This window comes from Nicotiana tabacum, chromosome 13 (assembly GCF_000715075.1).
Source record: "Nicotiana tabacum cultivar K326 chromosome 13, ASM71507v2, whole genome shotgun sequence".
Classification (NCBI taxonomy): Eukaryota; Viridiplantae; Streptophyta; class Magnoliopsida; order Solanales; family Solanaceae; genus Nicotiana; species Nicotiana tabacum.
Window position 1 is genome coordinate 35,492,322 of NC_134092.1, and position 23,281 is coordinate 35,515,602.

Here is a 23,281-nt window from a genome sequence, read left to right on the forward strand (position 1 = left end):
GGGTAGTCCAACGGTTTATGATATCCTCCAAACAATCACTTTGAGATCTTTCCGCTATGTGAAAATGATTAAATTAAACTCCTCTTGAATATAATGCAATTTGTGTCTATCGTGCAAATTGAACTGGATGCCATAACAAGAAAAAGAAAATCACGTAGTAAATTTGCGTCTATATGTTCGCTGCAACTTCTATGGAGCTTTTGTTCCATGGAGTTTGATAGAAGTGGGCCCTCTCTTTTTTTTAGTTGAACTTTTTGATCGGGTCGGGTTAGTGTTTGAAGCGGGTTAGTACGAAAAAATGGTAGATATGGGTGGGTCTTTCTAATGAGTTATGTTTTAATTTTGGCCAATAAGAAGTTGTCACGTGTAATTTAAATAATTATTATTTTTTCGCATTGGTCTAATGGTCAAAGGGCATAAGTGAACCAAAAAAGGTGAATAAAGGGGTATTTTTAGCCCAATAGGTGGATAAAGAGTATTTTTAAACCTTTTCCAATAGTTTAGGGACATTTTTAACCCTTTTCCGTAAAAGGAACGATGGCACCAGATATAAATCTCCGACTCATCTAAAAGGATGATGTCTATTACTTACAGCCATAGAAGTAAGAGTGAGGCTTATCAAAATAAATCAATAGGTGGAGGAGATACGTAGCACGTATATAACAGTATCTGAAACATAAAATAAAAGGTTGAGTATAATTTTTATAAAATTGTACCTCCTAAATATCATTTAATCCTCCCAATAAGGTTTGAGGAAGTCTCCAAAACTTAAGGATACTTGCAATAATAACGATATATCATAAAGCATTTCACAAAAGTTCATTGTTCTAAGAATAAACTCTTTGTGAGCCAACTCATAAAACATATTAACTTTAACACTTTAACTTGAAAGCAAATCATACATTTGAAATCAAGTAAAACATACAAACATGAATCTTTATCATGGACACTTTCACCGTAGTTTTATGCATTCAAGAACATCTCATTCACTTTTTGGTATAATCTTAGCCGCAGGAATCACATACTTGAATATAACATAAAAGATAACATTATTCAATCTCGAATATATATATGGAATGGAAAGTATAGGTTGCTTGTTCATACGAACCTTACTCACATTTAAAACAATCTTCATAAACATCAATTCATGCATTTTTAGTAAACGTGTATGCGTCCAACTTACCTTGCTAGTTTAACCTTTCAAATACTTTCAGCCAGTAACAATCAATCTACATTAATACGGTCAATTTTGATCAACGCTTGTTCATAAAAATCCACATGACCTATTTAGGGCTTAGCATTGGAGACAAGCCACCCAAACTTTATTCCTTCAAAATTATGTAAAATAAATCTAGTATATTCGATTATGTTATGTTTGGAGATCTCTAGGTTACAAATTAGGAAAGTTAGTTGAACCCTCTAGACACTCACTTTAGTATGAGTGCTTGAGCCTGATAAATTGGGTTGATAGACGGGTTATTACATCGAGTAGGTAGAGTGTATTAATAAGTTGGGCCTAATTTCTAAGGCCCAGTTCTAGCAAAAGGGGCCCAGTCTGTAATATTCAATTGAGGTGTAATAAATATACGATAAGGAGCTGAAGATCCAGACAATTACCGGTACATTCTGTTATAGCTCCCTAACTACCTTTTCTCTTTCCTCCCCTCTTTCTCTCTCATAATCGTCTTCTTCTTCTTCTTTCAAGTATCATCTGTAACGTTAGCTTGGTGGATCAGTTGTAACTCATTTTCATTGATAGTTGAATAATAAAAGCTTGTTTCTCCATTTTTATCTTCTTATTTTTCTTTAGTTCTTTCAATAAATTTTAGTCTATTACAAGTTGGTATCAGAGCATCTTCCTGGCACCATGACAGTACCAAAAACTTGAGCAAAAGTTACAGAGGATAGTGTCAAAAAATTGAAAAGTCAATTGCGCAATTACATGGCAGAGACCAACAAAAAATTGGAGTCGAATGACTCTAAAATGTATGAATTAAATCATAAATTTGATTTGATGATGGATAAATTCTTCGCGAGCACGGATGTAATCTTAGGGAGTACTCCAACAAGTTCTCACACGATTGAAGGGTCTGGTAGGAAGGATGATGGAGACCCATGAAACTTCAACTGGCAGATTCCATTGAACAACTCTACCTCTAATATCGATTGCCCTTATTTTGAGGATTGAGATCCCAGATCTTGGCTGCAGAAATGTGAGAGGTATTTTCATTACAATCACATAACTTATTCATAACACAAATTAAAAAATGGCGTGCTACATCTAAATGGGAGGGCAGAAGCTTGGTATTTCTCTTACCAACTGAGTAGAGGCACTGTTAAATGGAATGATTTCATAGAAGAAATTTGTAAAAGATTCAATGATGCTGATAATAACAACCTCAATTTGTTGGGAAAATTTTAAAAGGGTGGAACAAAATGAATGGGTATTTAGAGATATTTAAGGACTTGAAGGCATGGGTGTTGATTAAACATCCCACTATACCTGAAGAATTTTTCTTGGAGTTCTGCATTGAAGGACTTAAGGAAGAGATTAGACACACAGTCAAGAGCTTGATCCTTATCCCTAAGTCATGCTGTGGAGAAGGTTAGATACAAGGAGGAATTATTGGAGTCCATGAGCAGGAAGAATAGAGTTTATGGAGGAAGACAATCAACTCAATTTAGTACCCTTTTGCTAGTACTACAAGAAATAAACCCTCTAGGTTATGTGCAGAAGGAGGGAAGTCATCATGCATCAATCTCAGGGACCAAACTGTTTGAGGCCAGAAAGACCAGGAGAGAGTGCTACAAGTGTGGTGAAAAGTATTTCCCTGGGCATGTTTGTAAGAGTAAACTACTGAATGCCTTATCTGGTACTACTGATCATGAATAGTTGGAAATAGGACCTAATCAGGAGAATGAATTTTTCCCTGATGAAAACTCAGAAATAGTTATTGATGAGGCAATCAACCTCAATGAACTATCAGTAACTATGACCTCTACAACAATCAAACTGAAAGGAGTATATGGGAAACACGTATTAATAGTTTTAGCAGACATTGGCATTACTCATAGATTCATAGCTAGTAGTACTGCCAAACAACTGTGGTGTGCAATCCAAGAGGATGTGCCTATGCGGGTGGCTGCTACTAATGGAGGACACCGGATGAGTTACCAATCTTGCCCTCAGCTCAAATGGAAGATTCAAGGGATTTATTTTGAGCATAAACTGAGATTATTGGATATAGGGGGTGTGATATAGTCCTTGGAGTACACTGGATGAGGAAACACAATCTAGTCTTGTTTAATTTTATTGGTTATAGATTGCAGGTGAGTGTGAAAGGAAAAGGGGTGGATTTGAAAGGCTACTATGAGGAAGGTAAGTTACAAAGTATGACAACTACTGGTGTAAAACACATCTGCTCAAGAAAGAGCAAGTATTATGGGCACATCTGTTCACAATCACCATCAAAACCACAGAAGAACATAAAGGCATACCTGATATGATCCAGGATGTAATTAATGAGTTTTGGGGAGTGTTTGTTGAGCCAAAATGCTTGCCACCAAGGAGGAATCATGACCATCACATTCCACTTAAACCTGAGGCAGCACCTGTCAGTATCAGATCATACAGGTATAATTACATTCAAAAAAATGAGATAGAGAAATAAGTTAATGAAATGCTTAGCAATAGTACTATTCAACCCTATCATTCCCATTCTCTTCCCTTGTGTTATTAGTCAAGAAACAAGATGGGAGTTGGAGGTTTTACATTGACTATAGAGAGCTAAATAAGATGGCAATTAAAGATAAGTTTTCAATTCCCTTGGTGGATGACCTGATGGATTAGCTAAATGGTTCTTGCATTTATTGAAAAATTAATATAAGAGCTGGTTATCATCAAATAAGGATGAAGGAGGGTGACATCTTTAAAACTGCATTTAGAACACATCTAGGGTACTATTAGTTTAGGGTCATGCCTTTTGGCTTGACCAATGCCCCTCCTACCTTTCAAAGTCTCATGAACCATGTGTTCAAGCCCTTCTTGAGGAAGTTTGTATTGGTATTCTTTGATGACATACTAGTCTATAGCTCTTCTATGGAGAATCATGTGTTACATCTCAAGAAAGTTTAGAAGGTACATCTTTATGCAAAGCTGTCCAAATGTACTTTTGGACATGATAGGATGGAATATTTGGGGCATATCATTTTAGGAAAAGGAGTTTTCACTGACCCTGCCAAAGTTGAAGAAATGATGAACTGGCATGTACCCAAGTCTGTTAAGGCTCTAAGGGGGGTCCTTGGTTTGACTAGCTACTATAGAAGGTTTGTTAAATTCTTTGGAATCATCAGCATGCTACTAACTAACTTGCTGAAGAAGAACTCCTTCCAATGGACTGATGAGGCAGAAGCTGCCTTTCAGCAGTTAAAGACAGCAATGTCAACAGTACTAGTGATAGGCTTGGTTGATTTCAAAGTCCTTTGTGGTAGAAACTAATGCATATGCTACCGGGACGGGGGCTGTACTAATGCAAGGAGGAAGACCTATAGATTTTTTCAGCAAGGCCTTGGCACCAAAGCATAGAGGCTTATCTACTTATGAGAAGTAATAAGTAGATATTACTGTTGACATGGAGACATTACTTGCGAGGGGAACATTTCATTGTTTAGACAGATCATCAAAGCCTAAAGTATCTACTAGAGTAGAAGGTAACTACAACCTTATAACAGAAGGAACTGACAAAATTGGTGGGACTGGACTATGAGGTTCAGTACAAGAAAGGGAGTGAGAATAAGGTGGCAGATACACTTTCAAGAAGGCAGGACGAAGATTCTACATTATTGGCTATATATACTATACAGGACACTTGACTGCAGGAAATTAACATCAGTTATGAGGATGATCCAATAGCCTTACAACTACTGGTGAGTTAACAGTTGCTCCTAGCAATAAGGTTGATTATTCATTGCATCAGGGAGTCATAAGGTATAAGCAGAAGATCTATGTGGGAAGGGACACTGATCTCAGGAAAATATTATTGCAGACTACGCACTATTCTACCATTGGTGGACATCAAGGCCATCAGTGTATCTATAAAATATTACAACTTCTCTTCTATTGTCCTAACATTAAAGGAATGTTTGTAAATGAGTGGATGAGTGTGATGTCTTTCAAAAAGTGAAGACAGAGAATATTCACACCCCAGGATTGCTTCAACCTCTCCCAATTCTAGATCAAGCCTGGCAAGACATCTCCATGGACTTTGTGGAGGGACTGCCCAAAGTTGGGAACAAAAATGCCATGCTAGAGGTAGTTGGCAAGCTCACTAAGTATGATCATCTTTTGGCTCTCAAACACCCATTTTCAATGGCTGATCTATTTCTCAATGAGATCTACATATTACATGGATTGCCCAGAGACCAGATCAATAGTATCAGATATGGATCCTATTTTCACTAGCCATTTGTGGCAACACCTCTTCAAAACTATAGGGACCAAACTGAATATGAGTATAGCCTACCATCCACAATCAAATAGGCGGACAGAATAACTTAACAGGTGTATAAAAACCTATCTGTGAGCAATGGTGTTTGATAATCCTAAGCTATGGTCCAAATGGCCCCATTTGGCAGAGTGATGGTATTATACAAATTTTCATAGTGCATTACAGACAACTCCATTTCAAGCCTTGTATGGGTATTCCCCACCCTAACTACCAACATGATCCTCGCCTAATGTCGGTCAGTCACTAGCAGGGTTGAGTTTGGCTCAACTCCAGCACATGCTACAAGCTCAAAAAGAAAATCTAAGTAGAGCACAAGATCACATGTAATTCTACGCAGACAGACTTCGGTCAAAAAGGATATTAGAAGTCGGGGATAAAGTCTACCTAAAGTTACAACCCTACCTACAGTATTCTATTGATGTGCGCAAAAATGTGAAGCTTTGCACCAAGTACTATGTACCTTATAAGATTGAATAGAAAATCGGGTCAGCAGCTTACTGATTGGAGCTTCCACCTGGGTCGCAACTTCGTCCTGTTTTTCATGTCTCAAGACTGAAACCCTGAGTTGGCCCAACCATAGTTCTGGAGCGACAACCTCCCCCCTGTGATGCAGATGGTCGAGTTTTGATTTAACTTGTAGCCATTCTTCGGCGCAAAATGGTCAAAATCACTAATGGTGTGGGAGTGAAATTGTTGGTTCAGTGGGCTAATCTGAATGAAAAGGAACCTTCTTAGAAGGACTGGGGTTACATCAAGAGTCGATCCCTTGAGTTTATTGCACAACATCAACCTTGAGGACAAGGTCTTTCTCGAAAGGGATGGGATTGTTATGTTCGGAGATCTCTAGGTTACAAATTAGGAAAATTAGTTGAATCATCTAGACACTCACTTTAGTATGAGTGCTTGGGCCTGATAAATTGGATTGATAGACGGGTTATTACACCGAGTAGGTAGAGTGTATTAATAAGTTGGGCCTAATTTCTAAGGCCCAGTTCCCCCGCCTTCTTCTAGCATGTAATATATATATATATATATATATATATATATATATATATATATATATATATATATATATATGAATGAGTCGAATGAATTAGCCAATTACCGGTAAATTCTGTTACAAGTACCTTTTCTCTTTCCTCCCCTCTCTCTTTCTCCTAATCGTCTTCTTTTTCTTCTTTTTTCAGGCATCAACTGTAAAGTTAGCTTGGTGGATCAATTGTAACTCATTTCCATTGATACTCGAATAATAAAAGCTTGTTTCTCAATTGTTATCTTCTTAATTTTCTCTACTTTCAATAAATTCTAGTCTATTACATATTCTTAGCATTTACCCAAGCACTGAAGCCATTAAAGTAATACATAACTCAATAATCATGTCATATCACTAATCATCTTCTTCATCAACAAACCCAACAATTTCAGAACTCAAGATTCTATGGTTTATTCGATCTGTGAGTTAAATGATGTTTCTAACTCTTAAACACCTTTAATACCCTTACATCAATATAATTGGAGGAGAATTGTATTAATACCCTTACATCAATATTGGTTTCAATGTATTTAGGGGTTAATAATTGTAATAAATGAGTGGAATATACTTAGTGTTCTAACCAACTAGCCAAAACCCATAATTCCCCCAAAAATATATATAGTCCAGAGGAGCGCGGCCTATACGCTCCTGTTCTCTCTTCCTGGTTCTATTTTTGCACTTGCTCAAGTTTCCAAAACTCCTTATTAAACTTCAATGTTGACTTTTCTTTGATACTTTGCTCATTCAACCCACTTCTAAATTATATCATACGCACCTGAACATATCTCAATCTCTCTCTCACCTTGGTTAAAAGAACAGAAACTGCTTGACTGGGATATCACTTATCTCTGGCTAGTACTGTAATACTTTAACACAAAACAAGTTCAGGATTAGTTCAAAATTTAATTACATAAATAAGGGATGTTGTTTAGTACTTTCCAAAGTACCATAAATCTGTTTTAATAAAATATTATGAGATGACACAAGTGGAAACATAGCTTCATTCATTAGGATTCAGGACCATAGCTGTCATTCAGAGTCCTGGGATTAACCCCCAGAGAACCTAATGAGATTTGACTCCATGTTCACAATATTTTGTTAAATTAAGGGAGGAGACTGGAGCTGTCATTCTATCCAGAAACTATCATCTTAGCAAAGGCTACTTGAAGATTATGAAGGGAAAACAAAGCTTCAACAATTAGAAGCTTTTTGAGGAAAGGTTGAATTGCAACACTTGGGCCAAGCCATTAAAACATGGAAAGTAGTTGGTCCTAATAGTGAGTTTCTGAGCTTCCAAAATTCAAAGAGCTTGGACTCATGTTTGTCTGTATGTCTCACTGAAATAGCAATAATATTTTGATATTGCCAATATGAATCCAAGATATCAAAGAAAACCACAGTTTATCATGTGCTGTTATGATATCCAGCATCTTAGCTAATCCAGCAGATTCTTTTAAAATAAACACATTCTGTACCCCTTCACTTCTTGATAATGTACATTTCTGTACTGAATAATCGAAAAGACAAACCTAAGAAAAAATACAAAATCACATTAACTCGGGCATCGGCAAGATTTTAAAATTTCCAATGTACCAACAGCTTTAAAAGCTGTATCATACCAATTTACCCCACCATGCTCACCACTGTTAAGTAATCCAGCAAAACTGAAAGAATGCAGGATCTTTGCTTGTGCCAAGCACCAATTACAACAGTCAAAACTGAAAGAATGCAGGATCTTTGCTTGTGCCAAGCATCAATTACAACAGTCTAACTACGTCTGTTTTCTAATGTCAAAACTAACTTTACAGATAAAGAAGATTGGAGCCAAAAAAGGGAAGAAAATGTATGAAAATCCCCTAAAAACCACATTGCTTTAAGGAGCCCCAAACCTACCAAAGAAGGATATATAGGAAAGAAACTCGAAAAAATGACTGAAAAGAAAAGAGTTAATACTGAAAACTATCGAAGGGCTACCAAAATGTAATGGAAAATCGATTTGCTTATGCCTGCCAGCCTCAAAACTAAAAGACTGTCACTATTCGTTACAGGAGGATATACCCTTTGCATCCTCAATCCCAAGCAAGAAAAGTGATACCTCATTGTTTTTTTTCCCTAGGAGGGGCATTCTCTCATAGATTTACAGTCAACCTGAACAGTGATTGTCTTTTTGGCATTTGCTAGATGCTGCCTCCATCTCCAAACTTGTGAATTCCAATCAATAATTTCATTTCTTCTTTTCTTTGTGGTTTACAAATGACAGGAACAGCTCCTTAGTAGCTACTCGGCCAGTTAATTTGTGAATGTTGAGGCTGCTGATAGACAGTGGCTGTTGGTCCTACCATATCAACTGGACCAGCCATCGTCTGCGACTGTTGCATAAGTGGATGAACAGTCTGTGCAGTCACCGGTTGTGCTGGATGATAAAGACCAGCAAGGTTTCCGTGGCCAGGTTGTGCGGGAGTAAAAGCCACTTGACCCTGGGGTAGGTTATAAAAAGAACTTGCTTGCAAGCTGGATAAATCTCGGCCTGGAGTAATCCACACACCTGAGCCCTCACTCTGCAAAAACAAAATTGTTCATTTCTATAGAACACATTAATAAAGTAAAAACATAAGAGACGATAAACACAGCCAAGAGAGAGAAGGTCAGAATCAATGGGCTCAGGCCCTACATAACGATGCTATTTCAGAACAATCAACTTTAAACTTGGAAACCTTTATAAGAATTAAGAGGTGGGCATAGAATCAAGGTTACACGTTAAATTATCTCAAACAACAAAAGATTTGATACTTGTCTTTGTCACTACTCCAAAACTCAAAGCAACCAGTATACAAAATTATTTACCACATAAGTCAGAAGGATAAATCATAGCAAAAGCTCATTCATAAATTAGATTTCGAAATGAAAGCAAATATCTCAGTTTCAAAGGAGAAGCCTTTCCAGACAGACTGTAGAAACATGCCAGTTCAATTTCCCAATGTACAAGTCCCCACAACCAGCAGGTTGATTCAATCAAGAGCAAAGGTGTGACTGACAAACAATGTTACTCGACACCCGCACAAGAACAAAGGAATCGTGGAAACTTCCTCAAAAGGACTGCCATGTAACACAACATCTGTTTTGCAACCTTGAAGAAAGCAAACAAAAATTTAAAATGTTGAAGGCAAAGTCTACACAACACTCCAAGGGAACCCTTAGAACCTCCACAAAGGAGGACTGCCATCTAAAGCAAATATATATACACACATGCATAAACTATAAGAATACACACGCAAACATCATATATAGAAACTCCGGAAACTGCAGGAAAGTACATATATATTTATTTTTTCCGACGGTGGTATCCGGTCACCTGGCACACACCTCGACTATTCCACCGAGTACCTACTACCTCACACCAGTTCAGGTACTAGGTAGCTCTGCCCACCAATGCTTACGCAGATAAGGAATCACCCAGAGTTTTTTGTCTCCGCTGGGATTTGGACCCAGAGACCTCACGGTTCTCCTCCTACTTCATTGACCACTAGGCACACCCTTGGGTGCAACTGCAAGAAATAATACAATATGCAAAGCAAAATACAAAACACAAAAATCAATTGTTTCACCTAAAATTATGTTCCATAATTTGCTCTTCACTAAGACTACACTAAGCGTACACTAACGACCACTCAAAAAAGTGAAGATCATACTCCAATAAATATAAACACCATGATAGCAGTTTCCCCTGAGACACACAAATATTCACAGAAAGTCCAAGTGTCAATATGGCTCTCCAATGTAAGCGAAAAAATTTAAAGAATCATTGGTTAAAGTGCAGGGGAAGGAGATTTTCGAATATTTTAGAAATGCTTTAAAAGAGCAGAAATAGCCTCAAGATTTCTTTAATACAATGTCCATCCTCACTAACACACAAGTCCCCTGCCCAATAACGAAGCCATACTTTTCACTAAGGGGAGTCAAAATTTAAAAATAAATAAATAAACGAAGAAGTCAAGGGATTCAAAGCATAATATATATTACATAAAAATTCTTAATTTTTACCTATCTAAACGGTGTATTTTTTCGGCAAAGGGATGTTAGACTGTCACACCTTGGAGCTATGTGGCTCAGCTACTGTCCCTCCACTCCCCCAAAAAACCCCAATATTGAGATCCAGCAACACCAAGTTTCTCCAGCATATATTGCACTCCCTCCGTTTCAATTTAGATGAGGTAGTTTGACTCGGCACGAAGTTTAAGAAAAAAAAGACTTGAAACTTGTGGTCTTAAAAGCTCAAGGGGTAAAAACTTTATGGGACCATGACAGTTGTGTGGTTATAAAAGCTTCTCATTAAGGGTAAATGGGTAAAATAAAGAGTTTAAAGTTGAATTGTTTCCAATTGTAGAAATGTGTCATTCTTTCCGGAACGGACTAATAAGGAAAGTGTGTCATCTAAATTGAAACAAAGGGAGTATCATTTTAGACAATATACAAATGAAAATTTACAATTACCATACTTATCCAAAAGAAAATTAACAATTACCATATTGCATTCGGATTAATTATCATATAATTATCAATTAGAAATTCAGAACTAGTTTCATCAATTCTCAGCTCCAATCAGTTTTCAGCCCATCATCATACTGCTCAAAGCATTTCAAGTTCTCAAGTAATGATTATTTTTACATGGTTTTCTTTCACTTTATTTGAGGTTAGAATGATGCAAATATCTTTTCACTAGAGATAAATCAATATAGACCTATTACTCATTTCTCTTTCTCCATCCTTTTTGGGATAGCACCCCCTTGCTGCTGAACTCAGGGGTTGATCTTTCATCACTACACAATCTCTTTTGCTCACCGTTCGAGAACTTTAAAGATGATGCGAATAATGTCAAGTAAATATTTCAATAGTGAAAAAGATAATATTAACATTGATTTAAACTAAACACAAGATCAACCTGTTGTTGCCCATTCACGTGGACATTGTTTTCCTTAAATTGAGCAGCAGAAAGATCATCATTAGAAGCAGGGTTTCCAGCTGCTGTAGTTGAACTAGGGTTATAGTTGGCTGTGGAGGATCCATATGGCCCATACGAGCCAGGCACTCCACTGTGAGTTGAGTTTCCTATATTAGCTCCTGGCCTATATTGTGAAAGTGAGTATCTGCCAGCAGCAGCGGATGGTGGAGGTGGATATACGCCACCAGCCTGAGGTTGCTGGGGAAATGCACCATTGCTTAAGAATTGATGGATGGCTGTTGGTGGAACATAATATGGTGAAAAGTAGTGAGCGTATGGAATATAATTTGGAGGATAATGGGGTAGATGCATCCCTGCAGCTTGTCGAAATACAGGGAGAGGTTGCTGAGTTACAGCTGCTGAACTTTGCATAAGCCCAGGAGCTTGAGTTGCAAGTGGTGTTGGAGCCGCTGAAGATAAAACGAGAGTGTTTCCTCCCTGCAAATCATTCTAAATACATATCAGTAAGTATGTTAGTGTTGAGATTACCTGAAGTTAGCAAGTTCAACATCAAACAGGTGACCCAAGAAATAAACTATTTTTCTGTGCAAATTATTAACAAATAGATGTGCTATACTTCTGTGGAGAGTTATGATGGCACAAAAATCACCAGAACTTAAATAAAGTTTGTTCCGTCATAAATACAGAAGGGACTGCTAGCACCAAGCACACGATTTTACAGCAGATTGTCAAAAGCTATCTTGAATAGATTTACTATATACTTGGTGGCTCACTGCAACATCTAAGAAGAACTCATACCATTAGCATGAACCTTCTAGTGAATCGAAAATTAGTAAAACATCAATTTCAAACAGCAAAAGTAGGCATCTCAATACTTATAGACTAAGTTGCTCGGACACGGATGCGGTGTCCGACACGGGTGCGGATCTAGAGGTCGGATCCTTCGAGATGTAAATTCTAAGATTCGGAAATACGGATCCTAGTACGGATACGGGTGAGGGGATCCGGCTAAAAATAATTCAAAAAAATAAAAATATAAAAAATCTCTAAATTTTGAGAAATTTTGTAGAATACTTACGCATAGCTTGTAAAGTGTGGACTTCTTTTTTATTCTCAAGTTGTAGATAAGTAAAAAATTGATTTCCTAGATAAGGTACTATCAGTGTTGTAAATAGCGAGCGCTACGTCGTTAATAGCGTGCGGCGACGCGAGGCGAGGCAGCTGCACTTTTTTGATCTGTTGCGTTGAGAATCAGAAAAGGCGAGCGCCTCTGCCTGTGTAGCGAGAGGCACTGCGAGGCGACGCTATTTGAAAAAAACGGAAGAAAAGGCAGCGATTTAGATTAAAACACAAAATTAGGGTTTGGGTTTCACTTCTTCTCCTTCAGCGACGGGCAGCGACCATTTCTCAGCAGAAAAATTAAGACTTCATCTTCTTTCTTCTTCCATCATCAGCCATCAGCACACTAACTCAGGTATGTTATTTTCTTTTCTTTTCTTCTTCTTCTCCTTACTTCTTCTTCTTCTATTTCAGCTGTCTTTTTCTTTTTTTCTTCGCTCTAGTCGACTTCACCATTGCTGTCTAATTCTTTTTTCTTTTTCTTCTTCTTTCTTCAGTGATCAGCTCTTTCTTCTTTCTTTGCTCTGTTTTTCTTCTTCTTTCTTTGCTCTGTTTCGACCAGAGCTCTGTTTTTTTTTTTGGGTTCTGTTTTTCGATCAGAGGCAGAGCAGAGGCAGTAGCCCTTTTTTTTGTTTGCTCTGGTTGTAGAATTTGAAAATCTTGAAGAAGAATAGATGTTGCTTGGTTTAGACTATTAGACTTTAGTTTATGAATCTACTATGACTATCTATTGAGTCTTTAATTTTTGAATTGATATATTTATTAATATATTATTGTTATTGAGTTTTTAGTTATATGTATATAATATTTTATGTTTTTGTATAAATTGTCACTTCACATCAAAAAGGCGAGCGCTTAGCTGCGCGCCTCTCGCCTCAGTGAAGCGGGCCCTCGTCGCTATTTGTCGCCGCACGCTATCCAAAACACTTGGTACTATTTGCTTCAAATTTACCCTAGTTTTGGTTCTGATTTAAGGAATCAAATTGTATTTCATCTCGAATTTTTCCATCCAACGTGGTCAAAGTACCCAAAATTGTTTGACCAGATTCGATATAGATCCCATACCCACACCTATACTAGTGTCGTGTCAACACGTGCGGCGCCTAAACTGCCATGTCGGAGCAACTTAGCTTATAGAACTTAGAAAGCATTTGCTTAAAATGACTCAGGCTTCTAAGAATACAACTCCAAAACATTTCATTAATGTTCACTACACTATGGAAATTATGTACAGTGTGAAAAGGATTTTATAATTCTCTAAAAATATCTGTCTTATCACATTTTCTTGAACTATACAAGTCATATAAGTTTATGTAAACAGTCAACCAACGAGAGACATTGAACTGAACCCTGCTAGAACTGCAACCATGATGATAATTCTGATTTGCACCAATAAGAGCTTTTCACTGGGTTTTTAGCAGAAAAATGAACTTTCCGTCTAAGCTAAGCACATCATTAGTAAAGGAAATTAAACAATGGATAAGTCAAGAAAGCAGAGAGGAAGAACTAATTACTATACAAGGGAATACAATAGACAGAAAAACAGTTGATGCGAAGAAGGGTAAGGGAAGCAGCGAGAGGTGGGTGGTTGTAGTTATGTGTGCTTCAAGAGTGAATAACCTGAGCACAAGGGATTGGAACTTCCTGGCAGAAGGACCATAGAGATGCTACAGCAATGATGAGCAGCGTGACTAGGTCACTGAGTTTTTTTTTTTTTTTTTTGATAAGTAACAGAGTTTCTACAGTTTCTACAGTTTACCATTCCATTGTAGACTCTGGTAATCATCACATTTGGCTATCATTGATCCAAGCTGTACAATAATGGCAACTATAGTCCTGTCTAGAGTACCAACTTTAGGAGGAAAAACAATTCAAAAATGGTTAAATCATGATAGATTTTAAGACGAAAAGTCCAATTTATTCCAACTCGTCTAGTCCAACTTTAAGGGAAGAGAAGACAAGAAACCAGAGGAGTGGGAATATGAGTAGGAGTGAGGTGACAAGCATATTCCAATACTCAGTCAAAGGCGTAACTGAGTTTCTCCCACATATATTCTGCAAAGGTATTGTTAAATACCAAATGTAGTGAAGCCGCCTATCATACAATTCCAAACAGAAACATTCATCTTTCTGTTTCTGGGATCATTCTTATTTCACTTTACATCCATGCACTATGAAACCCTTAATAAGCTGTCAATTGCATTACTCTGCCCCCCCCCCTCTCCACGTATCCCCCCCCCTCCACGTATATTTTCCTGGATAAGAGTAATATAAAAAATAGAACATACTACCTGATAAAGTACTTTCATACCTCTTGGGCAGGTTGAGAAGTTTGTGGAGGCACAACTGAAACATTGCCATTGTACTTGGTAGAAACTCCCGCTGATTGAAAAGGTGAAATGCGGCCATCACCATCAGCACTGGAGCGGTAGAACTGGGCATAGTAGTTTGTTGGGTCAATTGGTTGCTGAACCTAGAGGAAAAATGAATTGTTTTAACAATTCTCGAGTATGAGAACTAAATTTTCTTGCATTGATAATATATTGATTCCACATGGTCTCAAACTTTTCGGGATATGTCAAATCATCCCGAACAACGTTATTTACTGCTGTCAAATATTTCCTACATTCAACATTAATTTAGACCCCACCTTAACTCAATAAAGCATGAGATTCGAGGACCTTGCCACTCACAAATGAGGTGAAACCAACACTGATGACACATATTATGAGTCCATGACAAGGTGTTAATCTAACTATGGATATTTTACCTACTGTACTTGCAAGTTTCTATACCAATTTGATCTAAATTGAAGCTTCAGAACCAGTAAAATGACAGTACATAGAAAAAGAACATCAGAGAATGAAGGCTTACAACAAAGTTTGGAAGACGAGAAACATCATGAGACTGTAATTCAGAGTTTTCAAAAGGTGCAAGCTGACTGCCTAATGTTGGTGGCACAAAACCAAAACTATAGTTGGGGGATGTACGAACAGCTGAATACTGATGGCCTCCTTGCAGAGTCTCTTGCTTAGATTCACTGTACTCAGGGACAGAAGGTGATACATCTTCTGGCTTTGCAGATAAATTCTCCTGCCCACTTGAAGGCGGAGACTGGTCAGAAAAATCTGCGGTGGTTGGTGGATTTTGATCACTGCATTCACTCATAAGAATGAAAAATGTTAACATCTTAACGTGCTAGAAATGGAAGTATATATCTAACTAACTGAGTCAAGTGTGATATAACAGCATTCCATCAAGATCTAAAATACACAGCTAATGGCAACAAGATCATATGCAACAGAAAATAATAGAAATAGGAGAGGCACTTAAAAGATGAAAGAAGAAAAAACACTTTGAATAAGATATTTTAGGTCTCAATCTTCAAGAAGAATTATCTAAAAGCTAGAATTAGAGGATTCTATCCATGAAATTAATTCTCAAACCTTGTGAAAAGAAATATTTGAAATTCGCGTTTGTTTAAGATTAAAAAAGGTCCAAAAACTGTTTTTTGAAGTTGTGGTTTGAGGGTGTATTTCAAAGTATATTTTTCTAAATAATTAAGAAAGCTCTTCTTGTAAGCAGAACACACTCACTTCCACAAACTTTTTCTCAAAGAAACTACAAATATCCAAACACGTCTCAGTTTCAATATGGTTGTTCTAAAAGATTATTTCAAAAAAAACCTTTCCAAATGTTGTCCAAACTTCTAAGAAAAGAAGAAAACTAGGTCAGTGAAGAAGAAATTTGGAGAAGGCTTGCCTTTGGTTCCAGAAGAACCTAATCCGGAAATGATTCTGGGTGAAAGTTTTATGTTTGGATTACGGTTAGTTTGGAAGAATTGGTTTCAAAGTCAGATTTTGCTTAGAAAAAGATTTGTTAATCAGTTTTGGGTTTCCAAAACCAGATCAAGTTGGTTTCAACTTTTCTCAAACCAAACAACACTTGGTTTTAGTTTTTGGAATGCTTTCTGAACCATTGCCAAAACAACACATAGCTGCCAGCTGTCTCAAAAATTGAAGACCGAATAATGAGCACTTGAATCTAAATTGCATCACTAAATTTCAGTAACTAAAATTTTTCAATCTCCAAAATATTGAAAAAATATATTACTTGAATTATATACTGAAACATATTTGAATATCTTGTTTAATATTACTGCAAAACTGGACTTTAAAACAAACAATTCCCTCCTTACCCCCTATAATGCTTAAAATATCTTTTGTAAGGTAATAATATACAACTCAAACAGGAGAAGCCCCTTCTAACAACGTTGGCATCCACCAACTAATTATATGCATTTCTCTTCTAATTGCCGTGTAATATAAAACAGCAAAAACAAGACATTCCAGATTTTCCTAACATCTATACTTCTAACAGGAGAAATATTACTGATACTACTCATCCTAGTCCTAGACTCCTAAAGCTAAAAGAAGAGCAACTACCAAAAGCTTTCACAAGTCATAAACAGGGGAGAAGAGGGATTGAGGGAAGAGAGACCATGAGATGACGGACCTGGAAAATTGCTCATTTTCTGTTTCTTCAATATCCTCAGAAGTTCCAGAAAGTGATGGAGTCTTTTCATTCTCAGCAGCATTGTAAGGGCTCACACCTAAACCCAGGCTAGCTTCAAAACTTCCAAAACAGAACCCAAGTTTTTCAGCCTCAGGCACATGAAGGTGGTTAGGGATAATAACATGCTGAATCTCTGAAATATGTGATTTTTCTAGCTTCTGCAGCAGTTCCGAAGTCCCTTCCTTTGATTCAACACTGACAGACGGAGGCTGCGGTTGTGTATCGACTTCAGCAGAAACTGTAGAAAGATCAGATGAACTAGCAGATGTAGCTTTACCCTGAGCAATATTATTGTGTGTAGGCTTTGGCTTCCATTCCTTACCAGGACCAGCTGCAGTGAAATAAAGAAGACAGGTGTTTAGCTTCAGCATGACAGTATGAATGAATATGCATGTAAGAGACCCTAATTGCTACAATTCCACTGAAATCAAATTTAACAAACAGCAACAGTATCAGAACACTCTAAAGCAGCAAACAATGGAGTTATTGAGTCAACCGGAGACTAAGAGTAGTCAACATCTGGGAATGACATTTTTGGGTTTCCTTATTCCAGAAATACAAAGAATAAGTTTAAACAAAAATGACACCTGTACAGTAAACCAGCAGACATAGCATGGACCAGGTACACGACTTCACTAGCAACAACCACCATTCTGTTTTGGAAAATTAAAGATTACTGGTACACTAAGACCCCCAAGTAGGACTATAGACACAAGGAGGAGATACAAACCAAAAATGCAGATATATGAGAAATTGAGAAGAGAATCGCAATTGCAAATGAGAATAAGAGATGATCTTTTTACCTCTCAAGTTAGACCAACAAAAACACCAACTGGAAAAAACCAATCACTCAGCACTAGAAAAATCAATATGAAAAGGTTCAAAACTTCTTACCAAACACAAAAAGGTAAAGGTACAAACCGTAAAATGCAGATAAATGAGAAATTGAGAAGAAAATCGCAATTGCAAATGAGAATAGGAGATGACCTTTTTATCTCTCAAGTTGGACCAACAAAAACACCAACTGGCAAAAAAAGATCACTCTCAGCTCTAGAAAAAATCCATATGAAAAGGTTCAAACTTCTCACAAAATACAAAAGGAGAAGGTACAGAAAGCATTGAGCACGTAATTAGAGGGCAAAAATGGAGTTCTTCAATCATCAGGTAAGTAAGTGGGGTAACAATTATAGTAGCAATATCAATTAAAAGAGTCTTTCATGGAGAGGGAGGGGGAAAGAAAACAATATACTAATGTGTAGAGTAGTCAACTTGTAAAGTACTATACCTTTTTGTGGGCCAACCAGGGGACGGTTGTTGTAATTAGATGAAGGCCTACTAAGAGAAGAAGCACCCTGAGCCGATGAAGCACATTGTGAGGAATCTGGAAGCTGATTCTTTCCAGGCCCCTGGAATTTGCTTGACATTTTTACTTGCACAGTCGAACTTCTAGAGTCAGAAACTGCTGTACAGGCATAGGCAGAAACAAATACATAAGCTTCATTAACTGGACGAGAAATAAGTATGTCTTCCTAAAAACCCAAACAATGACAATCAAGTTCTCAGACAAATCTTCACAGGCTTACCAGTGGTTGCCTTGCTCCCGATCGAGTTGGTAGGGACATGATCAGATGACACACGCTGGCCACCAACTTCCCTTCTAATTGTGCCTACTGCACCAGGGAGTCGTGAATCATGAGATGGCAAAAGAACAGGATCTGATGCTGAAAAATAAGCTCCTGACGAAGGTGGTGAAGACAAGGAGGTTGAAGAGTTGCTGGAGTTTGGCATCTTCTGTCCAAGTGTATCCCTGGTTCCTACAGACACTCTAGGGCTTTTGATCACATCATGACTTGGAGAGTGCAGTGGTTCCTCCGACTTGACAGAGCCAGCACCTGCAGTGGCTTCAGATTGCTTAATCCCTCTGCCTGCTGATGCATGGGCATCATGTACAACACTGTTACTCCCAAAAGCTACAGCACCAGGCCCATTGGCTCTGGAACTTGATGAGCTGCAAAAGAGCCAAAAAAGTTAGGTCACAGAAATATTCAAACTATGTGTAGGAAACAAAAACCATATTTTGTAATCTGAAGGGGTTTAACAGTGGCAATTCAAGGAGCACACATATGCTGTAATGCACAGACGGAGTAAAATCCAAAAACATCAATAACACCTTATAGTATTCTTCGTCTCAATAGTTGGTACGGAAGATGGCTTGACACTCTTGTCAGAAACTTGACTGCCTCCATTTTCCTTATCAGGTGCAGAGTTCCTTCGACCACCAGCATCTGACCAAACATATACACACCAATTATGAGTGGATAGGAAAAGAGGGGCTCATAAGACTCAATCTGAAAGATATAGTGAAAACTCTCCCAAGGTAAAGGAGCAGGTCTCAGTAAGTTATGTTAATTGTTCAAAGCCTACTCGCTGCCAAAAAGGCAGAATATCAGTCCTCTTTGTTACCTTTTGACCAGTGTTACTTACGAAAGTTAAAAGTGAGAATCAGTTATAATTTGCGGCAACTTATAATGTGCTTAAATATATCAGGCAAACTGTGTAAAACTGTCTGAGATTGTTGATTAGAAGCAGCATCAAGATCACAATAACATAAACTGGTATTAATTTGGATTCTTAGAGATGCTTTTGTCATTTTGCACAAAGCGTGAACGAAATAAAAAAGGAAAGTAGGTCAGCAATTTAAAAATCACGCAAAAATCATGTTATCACAAGAATGACAAATATGAAATCACAGGCAGCATAAGAGATCACAAATACAGGAAAATACAACAAAATGGATGTTTACCAAGCGAAACATGGCGAGAAGTGAAGTTTCCCCGACTCCCCTTGTTTCCCCTCCCCTGCATAGCTGGTTTCCACTTTGGCTCAGCAGACTCCTTGTTCAAATTCTGCACAAACGCAAATCAAGTTGGAGTATAACAATTCAGGAACAGCATGTAAAAGGACAAGGAAGCATGTCATCCTAACACTCACATTTATTGGGTCGTTAAGAGAGAACATGTGAAGAAATTAAAGCATCGTGCTGATATGAAAATTGAACTATACCATGGAATTCTACAGGAAAAGAAACTCATTTGACATTCATGGGGTCAACAAGAGCAAAAAATGAACTAATACAAACCAAGGTGCTCATGCATACTTGCACATTCCGGATTTTATTGCATTAATCAGGTTTGTTATACGAAGTAGACATCCTCTGCACCATAAAAATACATGATTTTTTCGCAAATCAGCCAGCTGAGTTGCAACTTAGATGACAGTGGGTAATAGCTTAGGCATTCACACATGCAGAACAGCATCATCTTAGCAAAGAGGTTTAATTGAGATGGTACATTACATTCTTTTTAGTGTCGGGCAATAATTGCTCCACCACCCTAGGTTCAATTTTGATCCATGAATCTGCATCAGCTAATATATCACTTGTCGATATGTACGTTAACCTCTTCGGACACCTAGAATCAGCTGAGGCCTTAATTAATGAATCCCCCACCCAGAAAACATAAATAAATTAATGGGGGAAAATTAACTTCTAAACCACTTTTATGAGAAATTTACAGGCAAATCAGGTCAGCATTACTTTATGCCCAATGGGTCTTTGTGGAGAGTGTTTGTAAGCATGAAAAATAGTCACTAACCATACCTCTCTTCTTCTATCGCGTTTCCTTTTTACTTCATGGAATGTATCTGTAAATAACCCCTCAAATTAGATGAGTAAAGAGAAAACAAATTATATATTTCCATAGCTAGGAAAGGAAAAGTAACAACAACAACAACAAGAGTCTAGCTGGGGCAGTATGCGTAGCTTTAAAAAGAACTAGTCGCAGAGAACATCAAAATACAGAACACACAAAACAAGACCAATCTATGCATTTTTTTTACGAGAAGGCTTGCAAATTTCCAATTAGACTTGTTACCTTGAAACCCATAGGTTACTAGTGCAAGTAACTAAAATTATTAAAAAATCAGCAAGACAAGATAATGGAGCAAGCGAAATTTTCCGCTCCTATATTTTGAAGGTTCGGATTTCTATGAGAGAATGCGTTGGATCTAACCGTCATAAATGTAATAAAGAAAACAAGAAAGAAGAACAGTTGACCCTCTTAATTGCTTAGTTACTATAAAATACAAAATTCATCGACAACTCCGCCGTGCACCAAATAGAGGATGCAAAGTGTGGCTAAACCTTCTCTATAACAAAATATAACTGCAAAATGTTATCTTTGAACAAAAAATGTAGTTCAAAATGTTATCAGCACCAACCGGCTTACTTTTTTCTCCCTTATTTTACACGTAGCTCGGGCCGACTATATGAATTCTTTGGGCCCTTTCTGCTATAAAAAGTTTGTCTTTGACACAAATCAAGGATTCTCCGAAACTAGAGGGTTCTCTCAACGTAATCGGCATAAAAAAAATTCATTTGGGAGGGGGAAGCCATCTCTGTTTAAAAAAAAGGGAGGGAATAGTACCAAAATAATTTAAAGACCATGTTTTTACACACACATATATATGCTCAAAACAATTTTAACAGCCTGATAAAGTCCACCATTGAAACCCAATACAGTATAAGACACATGCAAATAAGGAAAATAAAAGAAGAAAGACATCAAAAATAAAGGCCAATATTCAGGAGAACAAATAGAATAAAAATCTGTCACCAAAACTCACTGTAGAGAGTAATCAAGACAGAAAAGGAATCATAAAAAATAAAAAAAAAAAGGAAGATCAAACATCATATATACATAGCTAAAAATATGTGTGTGTATAGAGAAGCACATATTTATCTGACCCTGAAAGAGGAGTTTTTGGGCAGTCTCATTGGGATCCATAGAGCATTCTTTGAGCATTGCATATATCTCATCCTCACTATGATTCCCAGTGATCTCTTTTATATTCTGAATCGTTTTCCGAACACTGCTCGGAATTGAAACCCTAACCCCTCCAACAACAACTCCACTACTGTTGCTGCTACTCATCTTCACCACCCCTCCCCAATCACCTACCCCACAAACAATTTTCTTTCTGTGTATATATATACCTCTTCTATATCTATCTATCTATATATATATATATATATTACTGTTCCCTGATACGTTTAGAGAGAGAGAGAAGAGAGAGAGAGAAAGAGAGAGGGAGGGAGGGAGGAGAGAAAGAGGGAAAAGAGAGTAATTGTATTTGGGGAAGAAAGAGAAGACTTGGGAGAAGGGTTTTGAATATGAATTTTATTGTTTCATTTTGTTTATTATAGAACTGTCCACTGTGGAACAGGGGTGCTGTCCTTTTTTTCGTCTTTTAATATTGTTTTCCCTTTTGAGAGTTTTAATTTGTTTTTTTACTTTTTCGTTTGGAAAAGGGTGGACCCCTTAACTAACATATAAACAGAGAAATTGAATCATATTGCTATATAATATAATGTGGCATGTAATTGCAATTATTAGGTAATAATTAGTGGTAAGTATCTAGAGGTCTTAAGTTTTGAGTCATCTTTGATAAAATAATATTTTACTCTTAAAGTGAAATTTGCGAATTAATCGAACCCAAAATGAATATTGAACATCAAATTAAAAATACTTAATAACTATAAGTTCGAGTAAAAAGACCTATGGACATTTCACTACTTATTTGTTATTACATTTTCTTCAATGTTGTAATTTTTAGTTTTAAACTTTTTTAGTTAGCTTTACTAGTTTTTTTCTCAATTCTTATTTTTGTCCTTTACTAGTTGGGTGACTAATATGTCATAATTCGGTTACCTGGTCACACACTGCTAACATAGTGTAGTCAAATTATATACTTCACCTACATTAAACATGTCAATTCTTGTCTTTTGTGCTTTTATTATAAAATAAATAAAGTGAATTAAATGAAAAATCAACATCATAAGCATTATCTATTACTATGTGTGAAGAACGATTTGTAATGATCAGAAACAGTGAAAAAAATAAGTATTCAATAGTTTTCATATAATTTTATAATTAGATCATGTGACAACTCGAATTAAATAAAAATTTAGATAATCGAAATGTAATTCTTAACATTTAATTTTTATAGAACTACCAAATAAGTAGGTGA

General features: G+C 37.0%; 1 protein-coding gene and 1 long non-coding RNA gene across 7 annotated transcripts; both read right to left on the reverse strand.

The window, feature by feature from the left end:
- Nucleotides 1-1,764: 1,764 nt before the first annotated feature.
- LOC107832479 (uncharacterized) lies at nt 1,765-6,492 on the reverse strand. The gene is made up of 3 exons (XR_001658581.2): nt 5,968-6,492; nt 3,499-3,612; nt 1,765-2,203 (listed from the first exon to the last, which is right to left on the reverse strand). It is a non-coding gene; the product is annotated as an uncharacterized LOC107832479 (long non-coding RNA).
- Nucleotides 6,493-8,132: 1,640 nt separating this feature from the next.
- LOC107832478 (GBF-interacting protein 1-like) lies at nt 8,133-22,426 on the reverse strand. 6 transcript variants are annotated; one of them, XR_001658580.2, is made up of 12 exons: nt 21,999-22,424; nt 20,853-20,896; nt 19,998-20,100; nt 19,365-19,479; nt 18,778-19,202; nt 18,480-18,656; nt 17,135-17,525; nt 15,494-15,773; nt 14,931-15,092; nt 11,480-11,989; nt 9,904-10,085; nt 8,133-9,098 (listed from the first exon to the last, which is right to left on the reverse strand). XR_001658580.2 is itself a non-coding variant. In XM_075227906.1 (11 exons), exons 1-11 carry the CDS (start codon nt 22,183-22,185, stop codon nt 8,811-8,813), a joined length of 2,667 nt encoding a protein of 888 aa, XP_075084007.1. In that variant the 5' UTR covers nt 22,186-22,426; the 3' UTR covers nt 8,133-8,810. The 6 variants fall into 6 exon arrangements, 5 of the variants coding, with proteins under 5 accessions (XP_075084007.1, XP_016515814.2, XP_016515816.2 ...); XM_075227906.1 differs by lacking the exon at nt 9,904-10,085 and having other exon boundaries at nt 11,480-11,977; nt 18,480-18,653; nt 21,999-22,426; XM_016660328.2 differs by lacking the exon at nt 9,904-10,085 and having other exon boundaries at nt 18,480-18,653; nt 21,999-22,426.
- Nucleotides 22,427-23,281: the final 855 nt, after the last annotated feature.

Excerpts from the sequence above, each read along its gene's own strand:
- LOC107832478 (XM_016660327.2), bottom strand. The coding sequence starts at position 22,185 with ATGAGTAGCAGCAACAGTAGTGGAGTTGTTGTTGGAGGGGTTAGGGTT. Across the intron at positions 17,526-18,479 it reads CCTGGTTGGCCCACAAAAAG|CTGGTCCTGGTAAGGAATGG; the intron begins GTATAGTACTTT and ends ATTTCACTGCAG. Across the intron at positions 9,099-11,479 it reads ACGTGAATGGGCAACAACAG|AGTGAGGGCTCAGGTGTGTG; the intron begins GTTGATCTTGTG and ends TTGTTTTTGCAG.